At 41.7% G+C, this 22973-nt stretch overlaps 1 protein-coding gene across 3 annotated transcripts; it reads left to right on the top strand.

Annotated features, from left to right (window-relative positions):
- The first annotated feature begins 285 nt into the window (after window positions 1–285).
- MKNK1 (MAPK interacting serine/threonine kinase 1) lies at window positions 286–22497 on the top strand. Of its 3 annotated transcripts, none has more exons than XM_064719540.1 (14): window positions 286–395; window positions 1237–1348; window positions 3803–3898; window positions 6896–6994; window positions 7678–7775; window positions 9193–9272; window positions 10696–10769; window positions 13604–13708; window positions 16646–16701; window positions 17258–17353; window positions 18125–18319; window positions 18930–19094; window positions 19689–19729; window positions 20657–22497. In XM_064719540.1, exons 4-14 carry the CDS (start codon window positions 6898–6900, stop codon window positions 20883–20885), a joined length of 1236 nt encoding a protein of 411 aa, XP_064575610.1. In that variant the 5' UTR covers window positions 286–395; window positions 1237–1348; window positions 3803–3898; window positions 6896–6897; the 3' UTR covers window positions 20886–22497. The 3 variants fall into 3 exon arrangements, with proteins under 3 accessions (XP_064575610.1, XP_064575609.1, XP_064575608.1); XM_064719539.1 differs by having other exon boundaries at window positions 19686–19729; XM_064719538.1 differs by lacking the exons at window positions 286–395; window positions 1237–1348; window positions 3803–3898 and having other exon boundaries at window positions 6880–6994; window positions 19686–19729.
- Window positions 22498–22973: the final 476 nt, after the last annotated feature.

Below are 22973 nucleotides of genomic sequence, written 5' to 3'. Positions count from 1 at the left end.
CTTTCCGTTCTTAGTCTGTCCTGCCTGAAGGTGTTTAAAGAAAGACGGTGAGGCGTTTAAGGAAAGACGGGACGCGGCACTACCTTGACACAGCGGTGCTCTCTCATCGACCGGACTCGGCGATCTTCGGTTCTCCAGCCGAGGTGATGCTGTGATATCGCTCATGGGGGAAGGAGAACATGGCAAGCAGCCAGCCCAGCCTGGGGAGCAGGACCCCGCTATACTCCATTGATTTGCCCCATTGCTGTTCCCCGTCCCGTCCCCTCAGAGGAGCCGCCGTGAGGGGGCGCGGAGGGGGCGGTGCCGCGCGCAGGCGCGCTCCCGCCGCTCCTCGGGATCAGGGCGGGGGCGGGCGGTGCCGCCCCGCCGAGGAGGGACCCGCGGCCGCCATGGAGGTGAGGGCAGGGGGGGCTGCGGTCACGGCGCTTCCCGGCCCGGCCGGCTGAGGGGAGGCCGGGGAGGGCAGTCCCCAGGGGCTCGGTCCGTCCCTGCGGGGAGCTCCTGCGGCTCGTCCGGACTGTGGCGGGCTGAGCGCTCGGACAGCGGGAGCGCCGGCAGCCCCCGGCTGGAAGGTGCCTCAGCCCTCCGGCCGGCAGCTCTGGGTCTGGGGGCTCTCCCCGAGGAATGCGGGAGTTTCCTCGTGTCTGGAGCTGGGAATCTGTTCCCCGAAGGTTTAAAGTGCTGTGTTTCATACCTAGTGCGTTTTTCAATAAAGAGTGGTAAGTGTGTACACTCCTACTGCAGCTGCTTTCTATTGACATTGCTGGAGTGGGAAAACAGGCAGAGGCGAACGGAGCAACTTCTAGGTGTGATCATGAAAAATCTTTTCGTTCCTGTGTTTTTCCTCTGGCATAAAACGAGAGCTGTGAGCCCCCAGGAGCACTGAAAATCTGCCTGATGTGTACTTAGTGGCATTAGCTCGGGCAGGGTGACCTTCTGAGGCGAGAGAGGCAGCGGGACAGCCCTGGGTGACAGCTCGGCTGCTGGCATCAGCAGGACTTGTGATAGCCAAAAATCAGCCCATTCCCTGACACCCCTGGCAACTGTCTGTGAAGTGTCAGATCTGTTGGGAAATAAGCCACTGCCTTTTTTTTTTTTTTTGCCATTTACAAGCTGACCTCTTCTACAACCCTCTGTCATCCAATATTATGACTCACAATTGGGCTTGGGAAGGTTGGTGTATATTCTGATAACTTTAAAGAACCATTGTTTGCTTTTTTTTTTTAACCTAAACAGAGCTCCTCTTCATGCCTCCCAGGTGCTGGATGGAAGCAAGACAAAACACTCCTGTGGAGCTGAACCTCCATCTCTTCAGTTCTAAAGGTGTTTTGTATTGGCAGCCCTCCAGGTAAAGTGGGGTGCCTTGTGCATTTGAAACTTTCTTGGCTCTTTAAAGGTCTTTTTCCACCAAAATGCTTCTATGACACTATTTCATGGTACCAGTACTCTGTAATGCTTTCAACAAAAGTATTTACTGCTGTGAGGAATGTCCTCTCTCCTAGTACCTTCCTGGTAACAAATGTTAGAACACTGGTACAAATCTTATGTGACATCAAATGTGACAATGCAGTGGAGTTTAATGACTTAATTTTAGAGTTGAAAGCACAGAAAGGGGAAGATAAAGAGAAATCAATCTTGCTTCAAGGTTTAGAAAAGCATTAAGTTAGATTAGCTTCTCCAAACAAGGCTGCTTGCTGATGTAGGTGAATGTTGTGTAGCTTTTTTTTCCAGTGACAAATGTGATTATCTGATTGATCATTTGTGGGTGTGGAGCACGAGCAGGAAATGTTTATCTTGTATCTGTATGAAAAGAAAAGTTGTCTTCTAAGAAGTTTTTCTCTTTGGTTTACACTAACAAGGGAGCTGAGGAGGATTAGAGGAGCTACTTGGTGATGCAGAGACAATCTTCTGAGAGTTGTTCATGCCATCAGATGTAGAAGAGAATAAACAGCTTGCTGTTTAGTAAAGGGCCCTCAGAACCTACTTACATTGGATATCTCCTTAATTTAAAAGTGCTCTAGGGCTTGGAGAGCCTTTAAGTAGTTGAGTCAACACACTATTGCTAGGAGTTTTCTCATTTAGAATGTGTGTGATGGAGTTTAAAATAACTTTGCTGCTAAGTTCTTACTGCCCTGTGATGGCAAGTCTTAAACATGAGCTACCTGCCAGTGGTCAGGAGCAGTAAATATTCTGTTTGCTTGTTCTGCTGGCTGTGGAGGGACAGAGGATGTTCTTTAGTGCAATAACCAGCATGTGAGCCATGTTGTTCCCAGCAGAGCTCACCATTCACAGTTATTTGTTAGCCCTGTGAAATACACCCTGTTATATCCTCCCATCCGTGTGGCTGCCTTGGAGACACATTGTCCTTGAACCAGAAATTAAAAAGATTACAGTGTTTTTAAGCCATGCTCAGTCTAAGTTGTTCTCCTTACTTGTTATGTCTTAGCTGGATCAGGACACTTCTCCTGTTTGCCTTTGTCTTTCCAGTGGGGATGATAACAGTTCTTTTGCTGCCATTGTGAGTGACAACTGCTGCTCTTAGAGAAATGCATGTGTGCCTGGGGAAACACAGGCTGATTGCAGCAAGTCTCATGTCTGCAGCATGTGTGTCAAAATGTGCTGTTCCCGAGCTGTGTGCTCTCCTCTCCATCAAGGCTCTCCCTGCTTCCCCAGCAGTAATCCTGGTGAAGTAAGAAAATGGGAAGGAAGGAATCTATCTGAAATAACTTGATGTGCTATCCTGGAAAGTGAGATCCACCCATTGCTGGAGGGTTTGACTGGAAAACCTCAGAAAACCCTTCTTAGTTTGCAAGGGAAGTGTCAGCTGAAAGTACCAGAGTTACTCTGCAAATTGCTCAAGCAGGAGATGATGTGACACTGATCTCCTGGAAGTGTGACAGAGGGAATGGCAGGGGGAAGCAGGGACATAAAGGGAAAGGTTGCTGTAACCTTTTCCCCAGCATGAAGGGTTTCAGGCAGGTGGTGTCAGCTGTGACACTGTGGCTTGTTACAGCAATGCTGTGATAAGGCTGGATCAATAATTTTTGCCAGACTTGCTCTTTGATGAAATTGGATTGCTTGGGTTTCCTGTGAACTTTCAGGTGTTCATTTGGAAATGTTAATGCTCTTGTATATTATTGAGAAGATGATGGAATGTTTTTAAATTCCTGTCCCTTCATGGATAACTCAGACTAAATGAAATTAAAAGTTATGCTGTAGGTGGAATGAGAAGGTAACTCTGACAGCTAAGAATGAATTGTGGAAAACTAGTGCAAAAATCAAGTAAGAGTATTCACTTCTTACAATTTGAAATTAATGTACTTAATACAGAACAAGTACAAAATAATCTGATTTGACACAGGATTGTCATACATCATTGAACATTCTTCCTCTCCAAATTGTATCTCTTGATGTGTAACATTACAAATGCAATTAATCACTGTAGCTGCTTTATGAAGGCAGCTTGGGTTGTTCTGAGCTTCCTGCAACTGGATGGTTTTTGCAGAATCGGCACCTGCTGAGTGTGTCCAGTTTCATTCTGAGCCACATCTGTAGGAATCAGTGTTGATGGAGGAGGAAGGGTCCAGGAACAGTGTGAGACACTGAGCTGGGAGGAAAACTGGACTGAAGTCTGTTTTCATTTTGTTCCAGTGAAATTGTAGGGGTGTGCTTTTGCTGTGTGTTCACATGAAGCCCAACAAAACAGGTCTTTGCAGGGTCTTTAGGCTCTGGGCTCTACCTAAATGTGTGGGAAAACATTTTCATGATTTCTGAATGGTAATGTGATGGTGTTTCTTTTCAGCTCCAGAACAACTTGGCTCAAGCAGGACCCAGTTTTGGAGCAGGTGGTGGTACCTGGACTCTGCTTTCTTCCACTGAGTTCAAACACACAAACAAGGTATTTTCCTCTAAATAGAAAAAGGCATCTCTTATGTGTTCCCAAGTGCTTCCTGTTACACAAATGTTCTTGTTTCCAAATATTCTCTTCCTTCCTTTGGGAAGCAGATCAGAATGAGAGAGGAGTTAGGTCTGGGTAGTGGATTTTGGCATGTTCATATATGGAGTGTCAGGAAGCAAGATGAAAGATTACTTAAGGTCTGAATGAAGTGAAACTTGTGGTAATTGTTCCCTTTCTTCTCTTGCTTTGTTTGCAAGTTTCCTTTACAACAAAAGAGAAAGGCTGTAACTGCCTTCCCACACAGGCTCTGAATAGTGTGTGTGTTAAATATTGCCTTAACACTGAGTTATGATGATGGTAATAAAATTCACAGGCTTCAACAAAACTGCAGCTAAGACAGAAACTTGCTCTCATCTCTCTGTGGATTTTCCTGGTGATATTAGCCTGTGAGTAATAATCCTAAGGTGACTGTAGAAGGACAGATCAGAATTTGAAGACGCCCACCTTAGACCTGATGTGTCTGTGGCCATTTCCCTCCAGAGCAGTCCATGCAGTCCCTGAGCTCTGTCTGGCAGGGTGAGCTGTCTCAGAGCCCACAGTGTGCCTGTCACCAGGAGGCAATAGGCAGAACACCTCAGCATTGCTTGGTTGGTTGAGGCACACTGTCCTTCAGTGTCTCCAGAAACTCTTTTCGTTGTACAGCTGCAGGAAAAAAAAGCATTTCTTGGAAAGCTTGAAAAATCTCTAAAGTGTTTGGCTGGACTAAAGGTGTTTTCTTGTAGTACCAGCTGTTAATTAAGTACTGGCTCATTAAAACAAATGAGTAATGGGAGTGAAGCTGTGATACCTTTAAAGGATGAGCTGTGTTGGCAGAAGTCAGATATGAAATAGCAGACCAGAGCAGTAATAAGAATCTAATACAACTAACACTTCATGCTTTAATGTGATGGCAAATTTAGTCAAGACTATAGGTTAAAAATGTCAACTTTTCAGCAATTTGGTTTCTGTATACATAACTAGTGAACTTCCTGTTTTCAGGGAAGTAATTCTCTGTAATTTAGGAATAGAGTCAGACTAAAGGGAATTGAAATAATGTAGTGAGTTAATAAACAGCTGACTGTAAATGTCAGAGGCAGCTGGTAGAGTGCAGGAGCTGCTTGTGAAGCTGTCAGCTGAGCTGAGACAGGATTCACATTCTGGAGTTTTTGATGATTTTTAGTCAAAGCTGGATTTTTAGTTTCAAGCTCTGAAGCTGTGATATTTGAAATGGAATATAATCTGCCTAGCTATGGCTTGTGGAAGGTCAGGTCATTAAAGTTACTTGTTTGACACCTTGTGGAAATCAAGCACCACCTTCAAGCAGAGCAGACCTATCTCTGAGCAGCTTCAGATGTGTCATTTTAGTCTCAGTTCTGAATAACTCCTGATGCAGGTTGGAATGGAAAAGAGGAGAGCTGGAATTTGCTGCCAAAGGCTCATCTTCTTCTTATGTTAAAATTTGAAGCTGTATGTGTGTCAGTTTGAGTTAAAAGGAAGCTGTTTCTCCAGAAACTGGTAAAACTTGCTGTATATTACTGTGTTTAAGAAGTCACATAGAACATCCATCATGATGATTTCTGAACACATTCTGCCTAAGACTTGAAAATGAGGATTTATTGTTGTTTTGAGCCTTTGAGTGATATATGTTTAAGTGTTTCACAAAGTTGTTAACAAGAAAGGACTTTTATAATAACACTTATCCTGAATTTTCAGACATGTGGGTTCTAAGTGACATTCACAGTAGCTGTTACTGACAGATAAGAACAAGAAAAATGTAATGGAGCAAAGAAAAAGTATTTAATGCATTGGTAGATTGCTGTGGAATGTTTTCTGCCTTGGAGCTTCTCCCATGTTTTGAGTACTTTAGAAACAGTGAAAGGCAGAAAAACTGCTCATCACAATCTCTGTTAAAAGAGAACTGACAGAAGTTTTTGGCACTTGTCTTTCACTGCTGGTGTTCTCATAATTCTACTATTTCTATTGATTTAGCTTTTTCTGTAGTACAAGATGATTAAAAGTGAATTTAGTCAGAATTCCTCATGGCTGTAAAATGTGTTAGGTGCACTTTGCTACTGCATTGAAGACTTTCAGCTGAGATTTTAAACTGTTGAGGCAAACTTAGCTGGATGTGACTGCTGTGAAGTGTTCCTGCCTAGAATCTCAGTGTGGAATCATTTAACTTTTTGGAGCTAGGTTAGCTGTACAAATATGGCCATATTTTTATTTAGGCTTCAAAAACAATATGCAGGTGGTTTTTTTGCCATATTATCTTGCACCAGTGAATTGTTACCCCTGACTAAGCTCTTGTAGTATCTGCAGCTAGTAATGTAGGAAAAAAATATATATGCCATTAACACTTTTTGGTTTGGAGCATAAATTACCCACTGATCTGTGTTTAGAAAGGTACATTATGGTTCTGTGAGAAATGGTTTTCTTTGTGGCCTTTTGGCAGCATCAACTGACCTAGATTGCTCTTGTGATACTTTAACTCCTGTGGTTGCTTTGTTTCACTGAGTGATTTGAAACTTCCCCACACCTTCCTGCTCTTTTGGAGGCTCATTTCCTTGAGCTGATTTGAAAAAAATCTCTTTGTAAAACAGCAGAATAGCTCAGAGGAGTGCCCTTGTGAGGGCTGCAGGTGCTGTCTGGTATCAGGGCATGTGTTCTGTTCTGGGTTATTTCTGTGCTTTGCCTTATTGTGCTATGAGATAAGGATTCAGTACAGATACTTTGCTGTTCCCTCCTGTTTTTACATTTATTTATCAACCCCCCAAACTATTAATTGGCACCCGAATTGCCTTTTTAGGTTTCCTCTGATATTTGAAAAAGAGGTGGCAGCCTGTGATGAAGAAAAGCAGAGAAACTTTTTGGTGGATAAGAACATAAACACACAAGAGCATGTGCATTTTCTCCTGAAATAATTGATTGTTAAAGTCACCTCTATGTTCTGCCACACAGAGATGGTCAGCAGCCAGCCTGTCCCCATAGCAGACAGTGGGAAAAGGAAAAAGAAGAAAAGAACCAGAGCCACAGATCAGGTCCCTGGGAAGTTTGAAGGTTGGTGACAATTGAAAAGCTTTTAACTGTTACAGTCTGCTTTGCTTCTGATATTTTTCTGTTTTCTTGGCTAGACATTGTATTTTTTGGTAGGAACAGTGCTGATGTCAAAAGGTTTTGGTTGAATAGATGTGTGCACAAATGCTGTGAAATTTTGTAAGTAAAATATAGTTCAGTGAGAAAACTGAGCAGTATAAAACTTCTTAGTGGGCAAGCAGCAATGGAAGATACATTTCAAATAAAAATGGTAGCAGCAACAAATTCCAGGTTTAAATGTTCAAGTTTGTTATACTTAAAACACCATCTCTGCAAGTAGATTGTGTATGGCAGCATGTTCTGATCAAGGAATTAATTGTCTTCCCCCTGAAAAAAGTTTGAGTTTTACATGAAGACAGGTATAGTGGCTGAGATCCTAGAGATTACACATTTGTTCATATTACAATTGTTTTATATCTCAGCAATTTTGATGCTGTAGTAAAGTTTACTTCTAATTTTTCTTGAACTTGAAAGAGGGAGGTGAAAAAGAAAGCATAGTTAAGACTGGCATGTCTGCCTTAATACTACATAAATTTGAGGGAAGCTTAGCAGATAAAGAGCTTGTCTTGATGTTATTCATTAAAATAACTTTCACTTTCAAAATTCACTTTGATGGATGTGTCCTTTCTTCTGGATTTCTTTGGCAGACTTGTACAAGCTGACTGCTGAGCTGCTTGGTGAGGGAGCATATGCTAAAGTTCAGGGTGCTGTCAGTCTCCAAACTGGGAAAGAATATGCAGTCAAAGTAAGTAGAGAGTAAAAGCAGCATCACTTCTGTCTGTGATATGTCTACTCCCTCTGAGTATCTCAGGAAAAACCTGCAATAGATTGGGTAATAGCAAATCCTTCTAGGAAATTTTTGATGCTTGAAATGAGCTTGTTTTATAACTGTTGAGAAAACCTGTCATAAGTGTTGTGCCTCCAGAGTGAACTGGTTTATCAGCTGCAGGTAGAAATCACAACCAGTAAATCACTGTGACTGGATCTCAGGGCAAGCTTTCCTCTCATGCCCTGCTTTAGTTGTAGTCTACCTTTGTCTCTTCTTATGAAAGAAGAGGCTGAGTCATTACACAGCATGGCCTCCCAAATAGTGCAAGATTTTGGGTGCTGTTCAGAGAGCATCAGGTGCTGCCAGTGGTTCAGGTAAAGCTGTCTTTAATTTTTGATAGAGGCCAATGTTCTTTCTGTAATATCATTGAAAAGCTGGGCTCATTTACAAATTTGTTGTTATCCTGAGTCCCCCATTTAATTACAAACAATAGCAATAGGGAAGATTTATGCTTGATTCTATTCAAAAATAGGCACAAAGTTTTAAGCCCCTTTGAAAATGTAGTTCTATAGATGCTGGATTTTACAGTTTTTTCTGTACTTTGTAAAATTGTTGAAGTTGAAAGGTTGAAATAAACAAAGCTCTGCATTAGGAATTTGATGTGACCAGATGCAGAGACCTGTGTAGTGCTGGTGGATGGTTGCCTGTTCTGCACCAGAGAGCTCAGGCTGCAGAAATAAGAAACCAGTCCTGGATACAGGTGATGGTGATGTCTTGGTCGTGTAATGAGCTTTCAGTTTATGCAGCAATCATTCAGGCTCATCCTCCTGACCTCTTTCAACCTAAGGATGGTGTGAAGGAAGGTGACTTCTGATGGCTCTGAGATTGAATGTATGTTTTCTTTAGGTTCTATTATTGGGTCTCTATAAAGTTTACACTATGAACTTTTATTTTGTGATGAATTTGGTGCTTGTTGCTTAAATTCCTCTAATGACAAATCTGTTCTTTTTGACTGTTCAGTGTCTGATGTGACTCAAATCTATTCTTGGTAGAACTCAGGAGGATATCCTGTTCTGCACATTGCAAAGTTAAAATTATGCAAGAAAAAGCTTGTGGTAACTGGTCACTGGGTATGTAATGTGTGGATTTAGTTCCTTTCTTCTCTTCCTGCCCTAATTTCTCTTGTCCTCTGAATGCCTTCCAGAGCTCTGCTGACACTGCTCTGTAAACAAATGCCAGATGAGAAATTGAACAAACAAACAAAGGTGGAGTGTTGTTCTCCAGTGGGCATGCCCTAGATTCAAACCTTGGAACAGTTACCTAATTCCAGAGCTATATGCATAGTTCCTGCAGTAATTTTTCAAATATGAGTTCTTAAAACTCCTTTTCACAGATCATTGAAAAGAATGCTGGGCATAGTCGGAGTCGGGTTTTTCGTGAGATAGAAACTCTGTACCAGTGCCAGGGTAACAAGTAAGTATGGTCTTGTCTTTGTTTATTTAAAGTGTTTTGATTATTTGTTTTCAAATTTTTATATGTGACAAAGTTAGAAGCTTTGCAGCAGTTTCCTTAAAACCACTTTGAAATTTAGACTTGACTTATTCAGAGTAAGACTTTCTCCTTCTTTACCTGTGAATTTTAGGGGAAATATTTACAGATTAATAGTTAGACAACTCAATTAGCAGCCAGGTCAATGTAGCTTGATTGTGCTTCAGTGATGCATGGCTTTTGTCCAGATGAGAAATTAACATTTTGACACTCTCCTCTGTGATTTCACCATCAGCAAAAACTGACATGATACCAGCTGCTGTGGAAAGGAAATCTCACCATTCCTTTCCCTGATGTGTGGTTTGCCCTCCTCCTTGTGTCAGCCTTCCTGCTTTTGCACTGGAACTCTTAGGTCAGCAAAAAGCTAACACAGTTCTCATTTGGATGTGTGCTGACTTCATGTGGCCACGGAATGAGGCAACTGCAAAGCTGCTGCTCGTGGCTGAAGAGGAAGAAAAGCTGTGCAGGCCCTGGGAACTTTGTGATGGGTTTGAGGCAGTTCTGAAGCTACTTTTAGATGTCTCTGTTAATCTAGAATGTATATACAACAGATGGTATATATATTACAATTGTGCAGCTTATATTGAATTTTTCAAACTAATGCCTAATATAACATACAGAAATAATTTCAAAAGCAACTTGTTTATCAAACTCATGGGCTTATGTTGTGCTGTAGAGAAGCAGAGCATGAGTTTCCTCTTTTGTGAGGTTAAGAGTAAATGGTCATCCAGTGCACAACTGATGAAGAACTCAAGCTCACATGACCACATGCAGAATTTTAGGGGTTGAATGTACCATTAAATGTAAAAAATTCTGACTTACACATTTGACATTCTCAAAGCAAGATGGGATATTTGTGCTGCACAGAATTTGCATGAGCTAAACAGGAGTTGGTCTAAAAATGGCAACTAAGGAGCTGGATTTAATGTCTTGTTGACAGATGCCTGTCTCCTTTGAGCCCTCTATGTTTTGCTTTGTGATTTCCAGAGAGAAAGAATGCCAGTTTAATTATTTTTTCTTTATTTCTGCCTTCAGCACAAATGCAGTGTTTTAAATTATTAAATACAACCTACAACCAGTTATCTTCCTGTCAATTGAGCAGTAGCAGAGCTCTCACAATCTTGTCTGAGTGTGCTGTTTGGCCTCTTTCCCATGCTTAAATTTCAGTGGGAGTTAGAAATGTGGTTTTAATGCCACAGGCAACCAAAGCAACTTGATTAACTAGAACTTTTATTTTTGGTTACTTCTGGCACTTCCTAGTTATCCACCCTGGGCTGAAACTCTTCATTGCTGTGTGTACACTCCATGCTTGTTTCTTTTATTCCCTTTTTTGTTTCTTTTTTTAAAGGAACATTTTGGAGTTAATAGAATTTTTTGAAGATGACACAAGATACTACCTGGTCTTTGAGAAGCTGCGAGGAGGTACTGTGCAGAAACTGTGCCTTTGCTCATTGAATCATTTTGGCTCCTATTTGCCTCTGTTTTAAAGTAGTAATTGAAGAAATTTAAATGCTTGAGAATTTAGTGCAGCATCTGTGTACTCTGGCAGAATTTCCCTTTGATGTAGGATTGACTTCATTCCCTGGAGCTCTGTTATGAAAATCATCTTGCCTGTGCCTGGGGTTGCTGTTATGGAGAGCCAGTTGTGCTTGTGGGTGTTTGAGAGCCCATCAAGTGAGCCTGAGTGGTCACTGGGCTCCAGCACTTCCCACTCACCTGGGCAATGAGAAAGCCCATGAAGTGCTTGCTGCAGCTTTCTCACATTTGTCTGCATGGAGTATAATTACAGTACCTGCTAATTGCATGGCTGTGCAAAACCAGGAGTTAGTGTGGCCAACCCTTCAAAGGAGAACTTCTGGAGTATCCTGCTGCCCAGAGAACATCATCTATTGTCTCTGGTCAAGAAGATTTCCAGGAGCAAATTGTATGTGCACGAAATAAAAATTCTTTCTGCACAGATGCAGAACTATTTTTGAAAGGGAGGGATGTGTACATTTCTTGCGTAAAAGCTTCTGTTTAACTTTTCTCAAAATTCTGCATATTTTTATTGTATTTTCCCATAACACTTTTTCTTAATGCACAGATGTCTCTGACAAATTAGCTGTAATGGGGCTTGTTTGAGATGAATCGGAATTTCTTTTTTTTCATCTCCACATTCTTCCATTAGTTAACCCTCTTTTTTGTGAGTCTGTGGTTGTCAGTGTACCTGCATGGCTGCAGAGAGGATAATAATGCTACTCCCCTCTTAGCTACTGATTTTACAGGCTCAGCTAGGGCTGAGGTTAGTTTTCTCTTAAATCAGTATTACATCTCTTAAAAATCAGTATTTAAAGGGTTAGGTATGTCGTTTGAAGACAAAGAATGAGAATTGGGGTCAGATCTGATGCACTACAGATACTGATGTGAGTAGCAAGGCTGGCAAGAATGGGAACATTGATCTTCAATGCAAGTCTTACTTCAGTAACTCCAGTCTCAGAGGCTGCTCTTACAGTGTTGGAGCATAATTTGGGCTTTCCATTTTCAACTTTGCCTTCCAGTAGCTGTGGTAACTGAAGGAGCTCTGCTCCTGTTTTATCTGTTTTCAGTTCACTGTGTTGTGCAGAGTCCCTTTAGTATCCTTGTCTGACAGCGTTTTATAATTGAGTGAGTTAAAATTGAGCTGATCAGATTGAACTTGTATGATTTAAGAGTTTTTTCCTCTTTTTTTCTCCTCTGAAATGCATTTTGAGAGGTGCTGTATGATGCTTTCTCTGAGTACTGGAGAGGCAGGAACAACTAGTGCCCTGCTATTCTTTCTTCATGAAAATTCTCTACGTGGGCTGAATATAAAGTCAGTAAAGCGTGGTTTTTATTGATATTGATATAATTCTTATCTGAGAGAGTTTGCACATCAGCTGTATTCAGAGGGGTAATTTCAGATAAACCTGCTGAGTGAAATGAGCACTTCAGGTAGCTCAGTATTGTTTCCTGCAACGTGTGGGGTCTTTTCCACAGGGCTGGAAACGTTGAAGAACTTTCACTGCTTTCTAAAGGTGCAAAGAACAACTACATCAGGAACCCCCTTTGAACTTTGTGCACTCAAGAAATCTGTAGCAAACCAGGTGGTGTTGTTTTTAGCAAGGGAAAATGTCTGTGTTTGAAATCTGACATCCTGGTCCAAAGTGGCTTTCCTCCACCCAGCTGACACAGCTTGGCTGTGCATACCTGGGCCTGTCTCTCTTCTTTTTGAATGTCCTTTCTCTTCCCTCTCTGAATGCTCACTGTGAAGGGTGCCAGTAGCATTGATGGTATTAGAATGGGAATTACCCAGTAGGGGATTTCCTTCCACATTTAGAACTAGAGCATAAACGTGAAATCACCTGAGATAGAAAAGATTGAGTGTGCTGGGGCTAATAACAAATGGCAGTCACAACTTGAGTTTCTTTGCCTGATTGCTTTTACAGATACACCTCTCTGAATAAGAAAATAGAAGGCAATAATAAGGCTGCTTAGGGAGCTGGGATCTCTGTGGACTACAAGGTTTTTTTAAAGACATTTTTAATCTTTTGAGATGAATGATTGAAATCACTTTATGAAAATGAGGAATCAAACCTCCCTTTATTCTTTGTTAAAGGGATACCAGTGAGGCTCTGCCTGCAAGCTTCCAGCCCTTCAGTATGTTTTAATTTAGAGGTCTTCTGTCAGATTTTATATCCCTGGGTAAATTTTGCCTTAAGTCAGTGCAGAAGCCTTGCCTTGATGCCTGTGGGGAACTTGATGTGGATTTAAAGGTCAAATCTCTTTTTACTTTGATGGTGTTGAGGTACAAAACATGTATCCTTGACTTTCAGTGCAGGGTTTCAGTGGTGACATTTTAGCAAATGAGGGGAATTTGAGTATGACCATCCATGACCTGGGATAGGCTGAAGTGTTTATGGATCTCCTTAGCTGATGTTTGAGTTTTACTGGTACTGTTGGCAAATCTCTGCTGTCCCAGTGTGTGGAAAACAGGCCAGGCATGTCCTGGGGCAGTAAAAAGTGATTGCCTCTCATGCTGTGCTTAAACTAGAAGCTGCACTGTCTGAAAATTATGTTCTAGCACACTTAAGTGGTGAAGCTGCTCAGTTGTGCCCTTTCTTCTTAATCATTCCCCTCTTTGCTCCACAGAATTTGCCTGCTGTGAAAGGCTGCTATAAAATGAGATTGTGGGTTCATGATGCTTGGAACTAGCTCAGCATTCATGCTGAGGTTTTCCCTTTCACCTGTTACCCTGACAGGTTCAATCCTGGCCCATATTCAAAAGAGGAAGCACTTCAATGAACGAGAAGCAAGCAAAGTGGTGAGAGACATTGCCTCTGCTCTGGACTTTCTTCATACAAAAGGTGAGAGAGGGCTGCCTCCATCTTTACTAGTTTATACTGTACACTCAGATTAATAAGCACATTTATCTCTAAGTAGCCACCTTTTGCTGCTATTCCCATTTACAGCAATGCCAGATGACTTAAGCTGTTTTCCTCTATGATTCTATTTTCATATTGTAGTATTTTCAGTAATTGGGAGTGTTAGGATGGTACAGGCTTTCCAAGAAGAAAACTTGAATCATCTCCCAGAGAGACTTAACATTAGGGTTGAGTCTATTTTTCCTGTTACACAAGCCACCATATAAAGGTTACTCAAAAGGGTTCTAATAAAAGTTTGATTTCCTCATCTCTTCAGGTCAACAGAGTTTCTATTTTGTAATTACTCAGAATTTCTGCTGGTCACAAGACCTGTTGGTTTTCAGTAGCTTTTGTCCCCCCACATTTAGACTTTCAGTGTTAAATTGAGAGATCTAAGTGAAGCATAGTCTTTATTTGAAGATGTCCTCAATTCCTTTGGAATTTGCTTACATGTAAGCAGTTGTGTTTACAGAGATTTTTATTACATTAGTGTATTTCTTCTGCCTTTTTGACTTGGGAATTCTTTGGTTTAAATTCAAAAATTTCTGTGCATTATAGTCATCCCAGAGTATATTTTTGGGCTGAATATGATGGATGCTTTTGAAGTTTTTCCTAGGTTGTGATTTTCTGGCCTTGTAGCTTCAGTTACTCTTACAGTGACTTGCTCTGAATAGAATGGCATGTAATTGGATACTGTTTGTGGGTTATTTATTTTGACACATATTTTCTTTCCTTTTTGCTATTCTGATTAGCCTGGTAGATCTCAGCAGACTTGATTTGCTGCCTAAATTGCTGAGTGCTGGCCCTGGATCAATAAATGTTTAGTTGTAGTCCATACTTTCAAGTCACAGGACTGTTTATATGTTGAGTTGGAATCACAGCACTGGTACCTCAACAAGTTGAATCCATTAAAAAGAAAATTGTAGCAATGCTTGGAGTAAAAAGGGTAAGCCTGATAAATGTGGATCTTGTCACATGTTGTGACTGTTGCAAAAAGTGAATTTGAATGTGAAACCAAACTTAGTTTGGATCAAGTGGTTTTTATGTGATAATTCAACATTAAACCTTCAGAGAATGTGTTTCTTGAATACCTGTGTTTAGAAGATTTTGAGATATGGGACATATAAGAAGCAGGGAATTTAGACATGAATATGTGGAAAAAACAGTTTTTGATGTGCAGGGCTATAGTGGGTTTCTTAACAGCTGCAAGTCCAGGTACCCCACTCAAGAGGTTTAGCATCATCTGAGCTAACACCTTTCTGTAGTTCCATCTCAGCTTTTAGCTTTAATTCCCCTTTTCCCAAACAAGAGGAGGGTGATTGATTAAAATAGCTGTAGAGCAGCAGTCTGCTTTCTTGTTGTTTGCTGTGAGCTGGGACAGCAGGGATATAGCTTGCAGAATCAGCTACATCCCCTTTTCATTTTATTGTTCTCTTTATGGTTCTTCCGTGTGACATTAAAATAATTAGTAAGTAGGGTACAGAACACTAAAGTAAACAGGAAATTAAAGCAGTTTTATTGCACAGCTTAATGGTGAAGTCCTATAGCTAAATGCTTTTAAAAAAATTTGAATGAGGACAACTAATTCTTTTGACAGGAGTAGTTTAAAACTCAGCTGGATGATAATCCTGCCTTACACCCACTTGGGATGTGTGTGCTTTATTGCTAATAATCTACTGGAGAGGTGTTTAAAGGCGGCTGTTTTCTCAGTGCTTCGTGCGACTGCAAAATCAAATGTTACATAATCAGACATTTGAATTCACACAATAATACAAAAAGACACTGTTGGCTTTCCCATTGTGAGCCAAGGCAACTGCTGGGAGTTTGGTCAGCCTTGTTGCAAATGTCAGCTCAGGCCACCTCAGTGGGTTTATTGTGTCATCATTTGTGCCAAAGCCATGTGCACTGTGTCAGTGTGAACACTGATTCCTTTAGTTTGGGGCTCTGCTGTTATATTTTAAGCCACATCTTGTGAAATGTGCTGAAAAATTGACATTAAAAGCTCCCTTGCCTAGAGTTTGGTGGAATTTTCCTTCCTGTACTCTGAAGTAATATAAGGTGTTCTTGGAGTGTAAGTTTCTAAATCAAGACTAGACTGCAGTTAAATTGCAGCCAAGCTGCTCATTTGATTTTTTTTGCCTCTCATTTTCTACCTTCCATTTGAGTTTGATCATATTAAGTTAAGAACTTCCAGAAATTGTGTTTTTAGGCATTTGAAGAACTTTGACAGAGAACCACCTTGCATGTGGATTGCACAGATAACTTTGTGCTTCCCTGTTAGGTTTGCCTATTCTGATAGGAGTCGAATGAAGAAGCCTTTTGGCTGTTTTCCTTTAGCTTTTCTTCAGCATCTCTAACTGAAACTTTAATTTTTCATTGCTTTAGCAATGAATATGTACCTGAAAGGGATATTTTCATCTGGGGGATTTTTTGCTGAGGAGAGTGCCTCAAGTACTGTCTGTGCTGGTAGGAGTTCAGCAAGCCAATTGATCCACCTGGAAAGAACAGCTTCACTGTAAAAGGCACCAAAATAATTTCATTAAACTGTGTAAAGCACTAAACTTTCCTACAGGTCAGTCATCTCAATAAGCTGGTTTTAAGGAACACAATTAATTTGGGCTAACAAAATGTTCTGATGTTAGATTCTTACTTGCGTGACAGCCTCTCCTGTCCAGTTAAGGATGATAAAGGTATAGCAGGATGCAGCAGTGACATTTAACAGTTGCACTTTACAGTTAAATTATTATATTTAAGAGGGGCAGGTGTGTGTAGCAGGCTCAGACCTAGAATATTTCCCAGGCCACCTTCTAAAAAAGAGAAGTTATGAGAAATAAAACAGCAGAGTATCCTTTCTAATGAACATTTGTACTCTCTTTTTAGGTATTGCTCACAGGGACCTGAAGCCTGAAAACATCCTGTGTGAATCTCCAGAAAAGGTGCTGCTCTGGTCTCTCAACTCTCCTAACTGAATTTTTTTAACTTGGCTCCCAAAAACAGTTCTTGTGTTTATTCTCTTCTTGAAAACTTTTGAACCCATTAGTGAACTTCAACTAAATTTAACAGAACTGAAGCTTGAAAGAGACTAAATTCTTCTTTGAGCTGTGAAAATGTGAACATCTGGCTAAGGGATAAAAAACCAACTGGCCTTATGGAGGGACAGCAGTGACACCCTCATGCCTCATCTGTTCTGAGCCAGTACCCAGATGGACAAGCAGCATTTAGAGGCCAGCTGGTCACTTTATATGACCAGTTTTCAAAGTGCCCTGGTGTGTACTGGCCCTTGCCTTACCAAATAAAAGAATAATGTAGCAGGATCAGGTGCAGGTGGTGAGGGTGCAGCTGGGGCAGGGCAGGTGAATGCCTGAAGGTGGCTGTGAGGGACTGGGTCTCTCTAGGGATTTGTGCTCTGTCCTGGGGTTTTCTACTTCACATGTGTACATATTCATAGATTTTGCATTAATCCCAGTCTTCCTGACCTCGTATATTTTTTAGATATCACCAGTAAAAATATGTGACTTTGATCTTGGCAGTGGGGTGAAGCTCAACAGTGCATGTACTCCCATCACTACTCCTGAGTTAACAACGCCGGTGAGAGACCTGTTGTGGCTTTGTGCTGTCTTTGTTCTACAAACAAATCAGTTTTTCTTATCTCCAGAGGAGACCTTCCAAAGGGCTTACTGCCACTATACCCAGTGCTGGGCAGCTCATTTCAAGCCAGTGTATGTGTGGCAAATGCTGTCTTGCTTTCCCAGTTACAGAACAAATACACAAAAGCACAGGAGCTCAGTGTTAATTCTCCAGTTGGCCAGCACATGACACATTGGTCCTGCTTATCTCTTACACAGTCAAATGGAGAAACTTTTTGTGTCCATTTTTGTGTGCTTATGGACAGACTTTGAACCTTAGTTTTGTGTTTATTTCCCCATGTTTTGGTTCTGTAGCCAAGCCAGTGAGCTATGGAGAATGCAAGCTCTCTAATCAGTGTGTAGCTTTATAATACACATTAGTTTGAAAAACTACAGTCCTGTGCTTTTGCCATTTACTGTGAAAGAAAAATCTGACAGTGTTGCAGAAGTCTTACAGAAATCTATTCCCCTGATAGACTTGTCTGATAACTAATGGATAAGATTTAAAAGCCTGAAAGATATAAATTAATGTTTTGACCTTGGATTAAAGGTTCACAGTAATGTAGAACAGCTTGTGGTGCTGCTTAAGAACTATAGGAACTTCAGTATTCACTGATGCCTAATTTCTGCTTTTCCACCAAGCCACTTGGTGTAAAGAGTGGAAAATTATAAACCTGAGTCTTGTTTTGATGTGACCCTCCCTTTGAAAACTTGATGGAATTTGGTTTCTTAGTGTGGCTCTGCAGAATACATGGCACCCGAAGTGGTGGAAGTCTTCATGGAGGAGGCCACGTTCTATGACAAGAGGTGTGATCTGTGGAGCCTGGGGGTGATCCTGTACATCATGCTCAGTGGTTACCCCCCTTTTGTGGGCAACTGTGGCACAGACTGTGGCTGGGACAGAGGAGAAGTCTGCAGGGTTTGCCAGGTGAGTGTGCATGTCGTGGGTGTGTGGGGAGTGCAGAGTTCTCCCCTGGGCTTTGGGTGCAGAACTTGCTGCAGTGGAGAGCTGTGCCTGATGCTGGCAGGTGGCTGGGAGGATGAGCTGTCACTGCAAAGTGAGGGTGGCGGTAGAGAAGTTGAGTGATACCAGTTTCTAAAGTAGGGTTGGGCAACTGCCTCTCCTTCCTCCTGCTGTGAGATCTCAGAGCTTCTCCTCACCCTCTTCCCACTCTGGGATCCTCCCTTGGTCTGTAATCCTTGGTCTGGTTTATGGTAGTCACTGCAATTCCTCAGATAAAAGCTGAGCCCTGGGAGGGTTGCTATGCAGGGCCTGCATTTGTTTTCTAAAAATGGAGTATTTTAGCTGCCCTCTTAGGGGTGGGGGGAAGTGTTTTCAGCAGATGGTGTATTGTGTCCATCTTTGGCTGCACTGAGCCACTGTGGTGCTGCCTGTCACTCCCCATTGACTGCATAAGGACACTGGATGGTTTCACTTGTTGCCCTCCACATCAGGTGGTTAAAAGTGAGTGGGAAGTCTCACCTGAGAAACCTTCTTGTTGCAGTGTATTTCAATTAAATATTTTTTCCTTTACCAGAATAAACTTTTTGAGAGCATTCAGGAGGGCAAATATGAATTTCCTGACAAGGACTGGTCACATATTTCCTCTGAGGCCAAAGATCTCATCTCAAAGCTTCTGGTTTGTGATGCCAAAGAACGACTTAGTGCTGCCCAAGTCTTGCAACATTCATGGCTTCAAGGAGTATGTATCCCCCTTTATATAGAGTTTTTCTTCTTCCAGAGTGACAAATAAGCTGTTCCCTGTCTCTGAAATTTTATTTGAGTCCTTGTGTCTTTCAGTGCTTGTATCTTGATTAATTAAATAATACACAGTGGCTTTATTTTTTTTCTGCATGGTAAATATTTGGATGAATATGTCAGCCTCTAAGTGTTTGCTTTGTTTTGTTTAATTATTGCTTTGTGCATTTTAAATGGCTTTCTTGTGAATAGCAAGTACTGCAGTACACAAATGATTGTGCTAATACAGTAATGCAGAATGCTGGTAAATATGGTTATAAAAGAACAGCAGTGTCCTCTTATGTTTCAGTTCCCTGTTCAGGAAAGAAGGAATAGACCCTCTGGAGAGCTTCCAAAACTGTAGTCTTATACCTGCAAGCTGTGAAAACTTCTTGGGAGGGGAGGCAGATTATGAAATATGCTTTGCCCACAGTGAATTAGTTTATTTGCAGTATCTGTAAAGATTTGGGGGAGTCTCTTGTTTTTTGTAACTCTTGAGAAAGATTGGTTCCCAGCTGCTAATATGTAACTAACTTCTCTTCAATGCTTCTTCTAGCAGGCTCCTGAAAGGGGATTGCCCACCCCTCAAGTTCTTCAAAGGTAGGGTTTATTTTCTAAACATCTATAAACTTGGCCAAGAATAATTCCTGAAAGAATGGGTGGGAGAGAGGAGTTGATAAATTAGGAGGTAACATTCCTGGCTGAGAATGGAGCTTCATAAATGTGCCACACTAATTTTGTTAAGAACATGAGAAATATTAAAGCTCTGAATTTTCTTTATGATCTAATCTTGCTTGTTTGTGAGAAAAGCATTAGAGGGAATTCCTGCAGTGCAGTGTTCATCTTAGACAGGAAATAATGATGGTTTTGTCAGCTTGCTGCCCAGGAGGGGCAGAAAAAGGCATAAAGGCATGTGTTACCCAGAGACTGTTTTCTGATGGCTGAATAATCACCATAAACACAGACTTGGATCTGACTTGCCTTGTAGTTGGTGGCACTCACAATATCCATTTACTGTGAGCAGGGCAAGCCTCATTGCAGATGATTTGATGGGAGAACCTGTGTGCCAGAGAGCCTGAGTCACATATCTGTTTCTATCTCTGTCTGCTGCTGGTGATTTCAGGTGGTTCTCCCATCAGAGAAGCATTTCCTTTAGCCACAGGTGCAGTTACAGTGGGACTGCAGTTCTCTGGAGAAGGACAGCAGAATGGCCCCATTTGCCCATCCTTTGAGAACACGTAGAAATTAAGGATGACATCTCAGGTGGCTTCCTGGGTTTATAATCAGAAGTCCTTGGCAGAAGGAGGAGTAGAACTGTGGCTGTTTCCAAAATCTCAGAGTGCTTTTGTCATGCATTGCTGGTCCTCTGAGTGAGGATAAATGCAAATATTACCTGGTCATTTTGCCTGCTGTCTCTATGATTTGCAAGAAGAAATAAACACGCCTGGAAATAGATACTGTGCTGTGAGGGCAAGTGGGTGAAGTGCCTGTGTTGAAACTGCTTCCTCCTTTTCTTCCCCTGGCCAGGAACAGCAGCACAAAGGACCTGACGCTGTTTGCAGCCGAGGCCATCGCCCTGAACCGGCAGCTGTCCCAGCACGAGAGCGAGCTGAGCGCGGAGCAGGAGAGCGCCGCCCACGCCGTGTGCTCCATGAAGCTGTCCCCTCCCTCCAAGTCCCGCCTGGCCCGGCGCAGGGCCCTGGCACACGCCACCAAAACCAGCGACTTCCAGCCAGTTCCCCAGAAAGCCTTCTGAAGCCCTGTGCTGCTGTGGCGGGGGCAGCATGAGTCTGTGTTCTTATTTGGATTTTTAGTGCTGATAAAAGCTGCTCTGCTTCCGACACTTTGATTAGGAGCTTGCTCTTGTGATGTGACTTGTAACTTAAAGGGGACAGCTTTTTATGGGAATGTTTTTTGCCTGTCAGATTTAGTGCATTAAGATAATTCAACTGTTTTTTTTTTTTTCAAACTGCAGAAGATGAGTTTGCTGCTGTGTTATTATCTGAGGTGATAAATCACTAAGTTTTCCTCATTTTCTTCTTAGAAGAGCACAGTTTAAAATGCAAACTTGAAAACATCAGGAAAAACCCACACTTTGCCAGGCAGAGCATCAAGCCTCTCCCTGCTGATGGCTGCTCTCCTTGGTGGCACATTTTTGAAGGTGCTGCTGTTATTGCCAGCAGTAGGGACTGTTCCCAACCAACAGTGCCCTCCTCTCTTTTTGTAGCCTCAGGAATGAAGGTGATGACTGGGTGGATCTCTGTCTCCATTGCATTCATTGGGCTTATATGGAATGAGGAGGGACTGTAAATGTGCTCATATTTCTAGAGATGGAGAGAGCTCTGCAGTTTTTTTATGTTGTTGATAATTTGTGTGTCAGCATGTGGAGTGAAAACTGGGAGGGATGGGGTTTTTATCTGACATATCTTTGCCCTTAACTCTAATGTACTCCATACCATCTCTTTTTTAATTTTCTGGAGTTTGATGTCCATTGTGTCCCCTTGGAATAGTTACATTCTTAAATCTGATATCAGCAGTGTAACAGACTGTTTATGTAACAGTTTACTGTTAGGCTTTTTAATACTAATGTGGGGTTTTATTATATTAATGCTATCCTCAGCTAAACCTTCCTTTCTGTAAAATTGTATTTCTCCCATAACCTTTTGTGTGTCCTACCTGGACTTCCTAATGTGAACAGACAGACATCAGTGAATTTTGGTGTGTGAATAATTCAGAAATGCCACAAGCAGAGTACAGCTGTACAAAAATGGTGCTGCAGCCACAGAATTCTGCCTCCTGTAGAAGTCTCAGGCTGGGTGTCTCGATTTTTACTTTCAGTTTCAATACTGTGGTGTAACAGAGCCAAGAATAATTTGGAAGGGTTTTAGCTGAAAAGCTGAAGATTTTAAGTGACCAAAGGGAGGTCCATGGAGAAGGACACAGATGTTGAGCACTTTGTGAAACATAAGCTGTGAAAATTGGGCCATTGAGATGCCCATGATGCACCTTAACTTGTCAGCCCTTTTCTAAACCTTTTTCCAGGGCTTTGTGTGCAGGGAGGGAGGAGGAGGCCCCCAAGTGCCAGCACAAAACCCTCCCAAGCAGACTGAGAAGGAATAAAGTAGCAGATGCAACAAGCACATGGAAGTTGGAAGGTCAAAGCTGAATGTCTTTGCATGGCCTCTTCAGAGTGGTTTTACATTATCAGTAATATCAGTGCATATAGCTATTTTTATAAAACATGCTGTATTTTGTGACTAATATTAAAGTTGTTATTTAAAAGTTTTTATACGTCGTGCCAGCTGATGAATGATGAAATGTATTTTGCTTTTTTAAATTAAAATGCCCTAAGTTATGTATTTAACACATTTGGCAGTTCTTTGTGGTTTTTTTTCCCCCCTCTTTATTTTTGACACAGTAAAGAGAATTACGTCTTTGTGTGATGCTGGATTTAAGACAGTTGAAGTCTCTGAGGACTAGACATACCTCCCTCTTCTATTGATTTATTTTATTTATCAGTCTTTGGTCTCAGATTTCGTTTTGGGAACTGAGAAAAGTGCCCCAAGCAGGGAAGAGGTGTTAACTTAAGCCAATTGTTCTGCTCTCATGTGTAGTCTAGTTCTGAGTGCCTCTTGCAGAGTCATTCTTTAGTTTCTTTGGAGGTCTGTGGCTCTGGGGTGGGGAAGGCTGTTTTTTCCTGGAGGCGTGGGATGCAGCTCCCCAGTGCTCTGTGCAGCTCATGCCCTGAGTGAAATCTGAGCAGAGCAGGAGTCCCAAACCAGGTGCCAGGCCCTTTATTTATACTTGGCTTTTTTTAAAGGAAGTGCTTATAGTTGAAGTGTGC

Source organism: Zonotrichia leucophrys, chromosome 8, assembly GCF_028769735.1.
Source record: "Zonotrichia leucophrys gambelii isolate GWCS_2022_RI chromosome 8, RI_Zleu_2.0, whole genome shotgun sequence".
NCBI classification, from domain to species: Eukaryota; Metazoa; Chordata; class Aves; order Passeriformes; family Passerellidae; genus Zonotrichia; species Zonotrichia leucophrys.
Note: the sequence above shows the minus strand (reverse complement) of the source record. Positions and strands in the feature narration are given on the sequence as shown.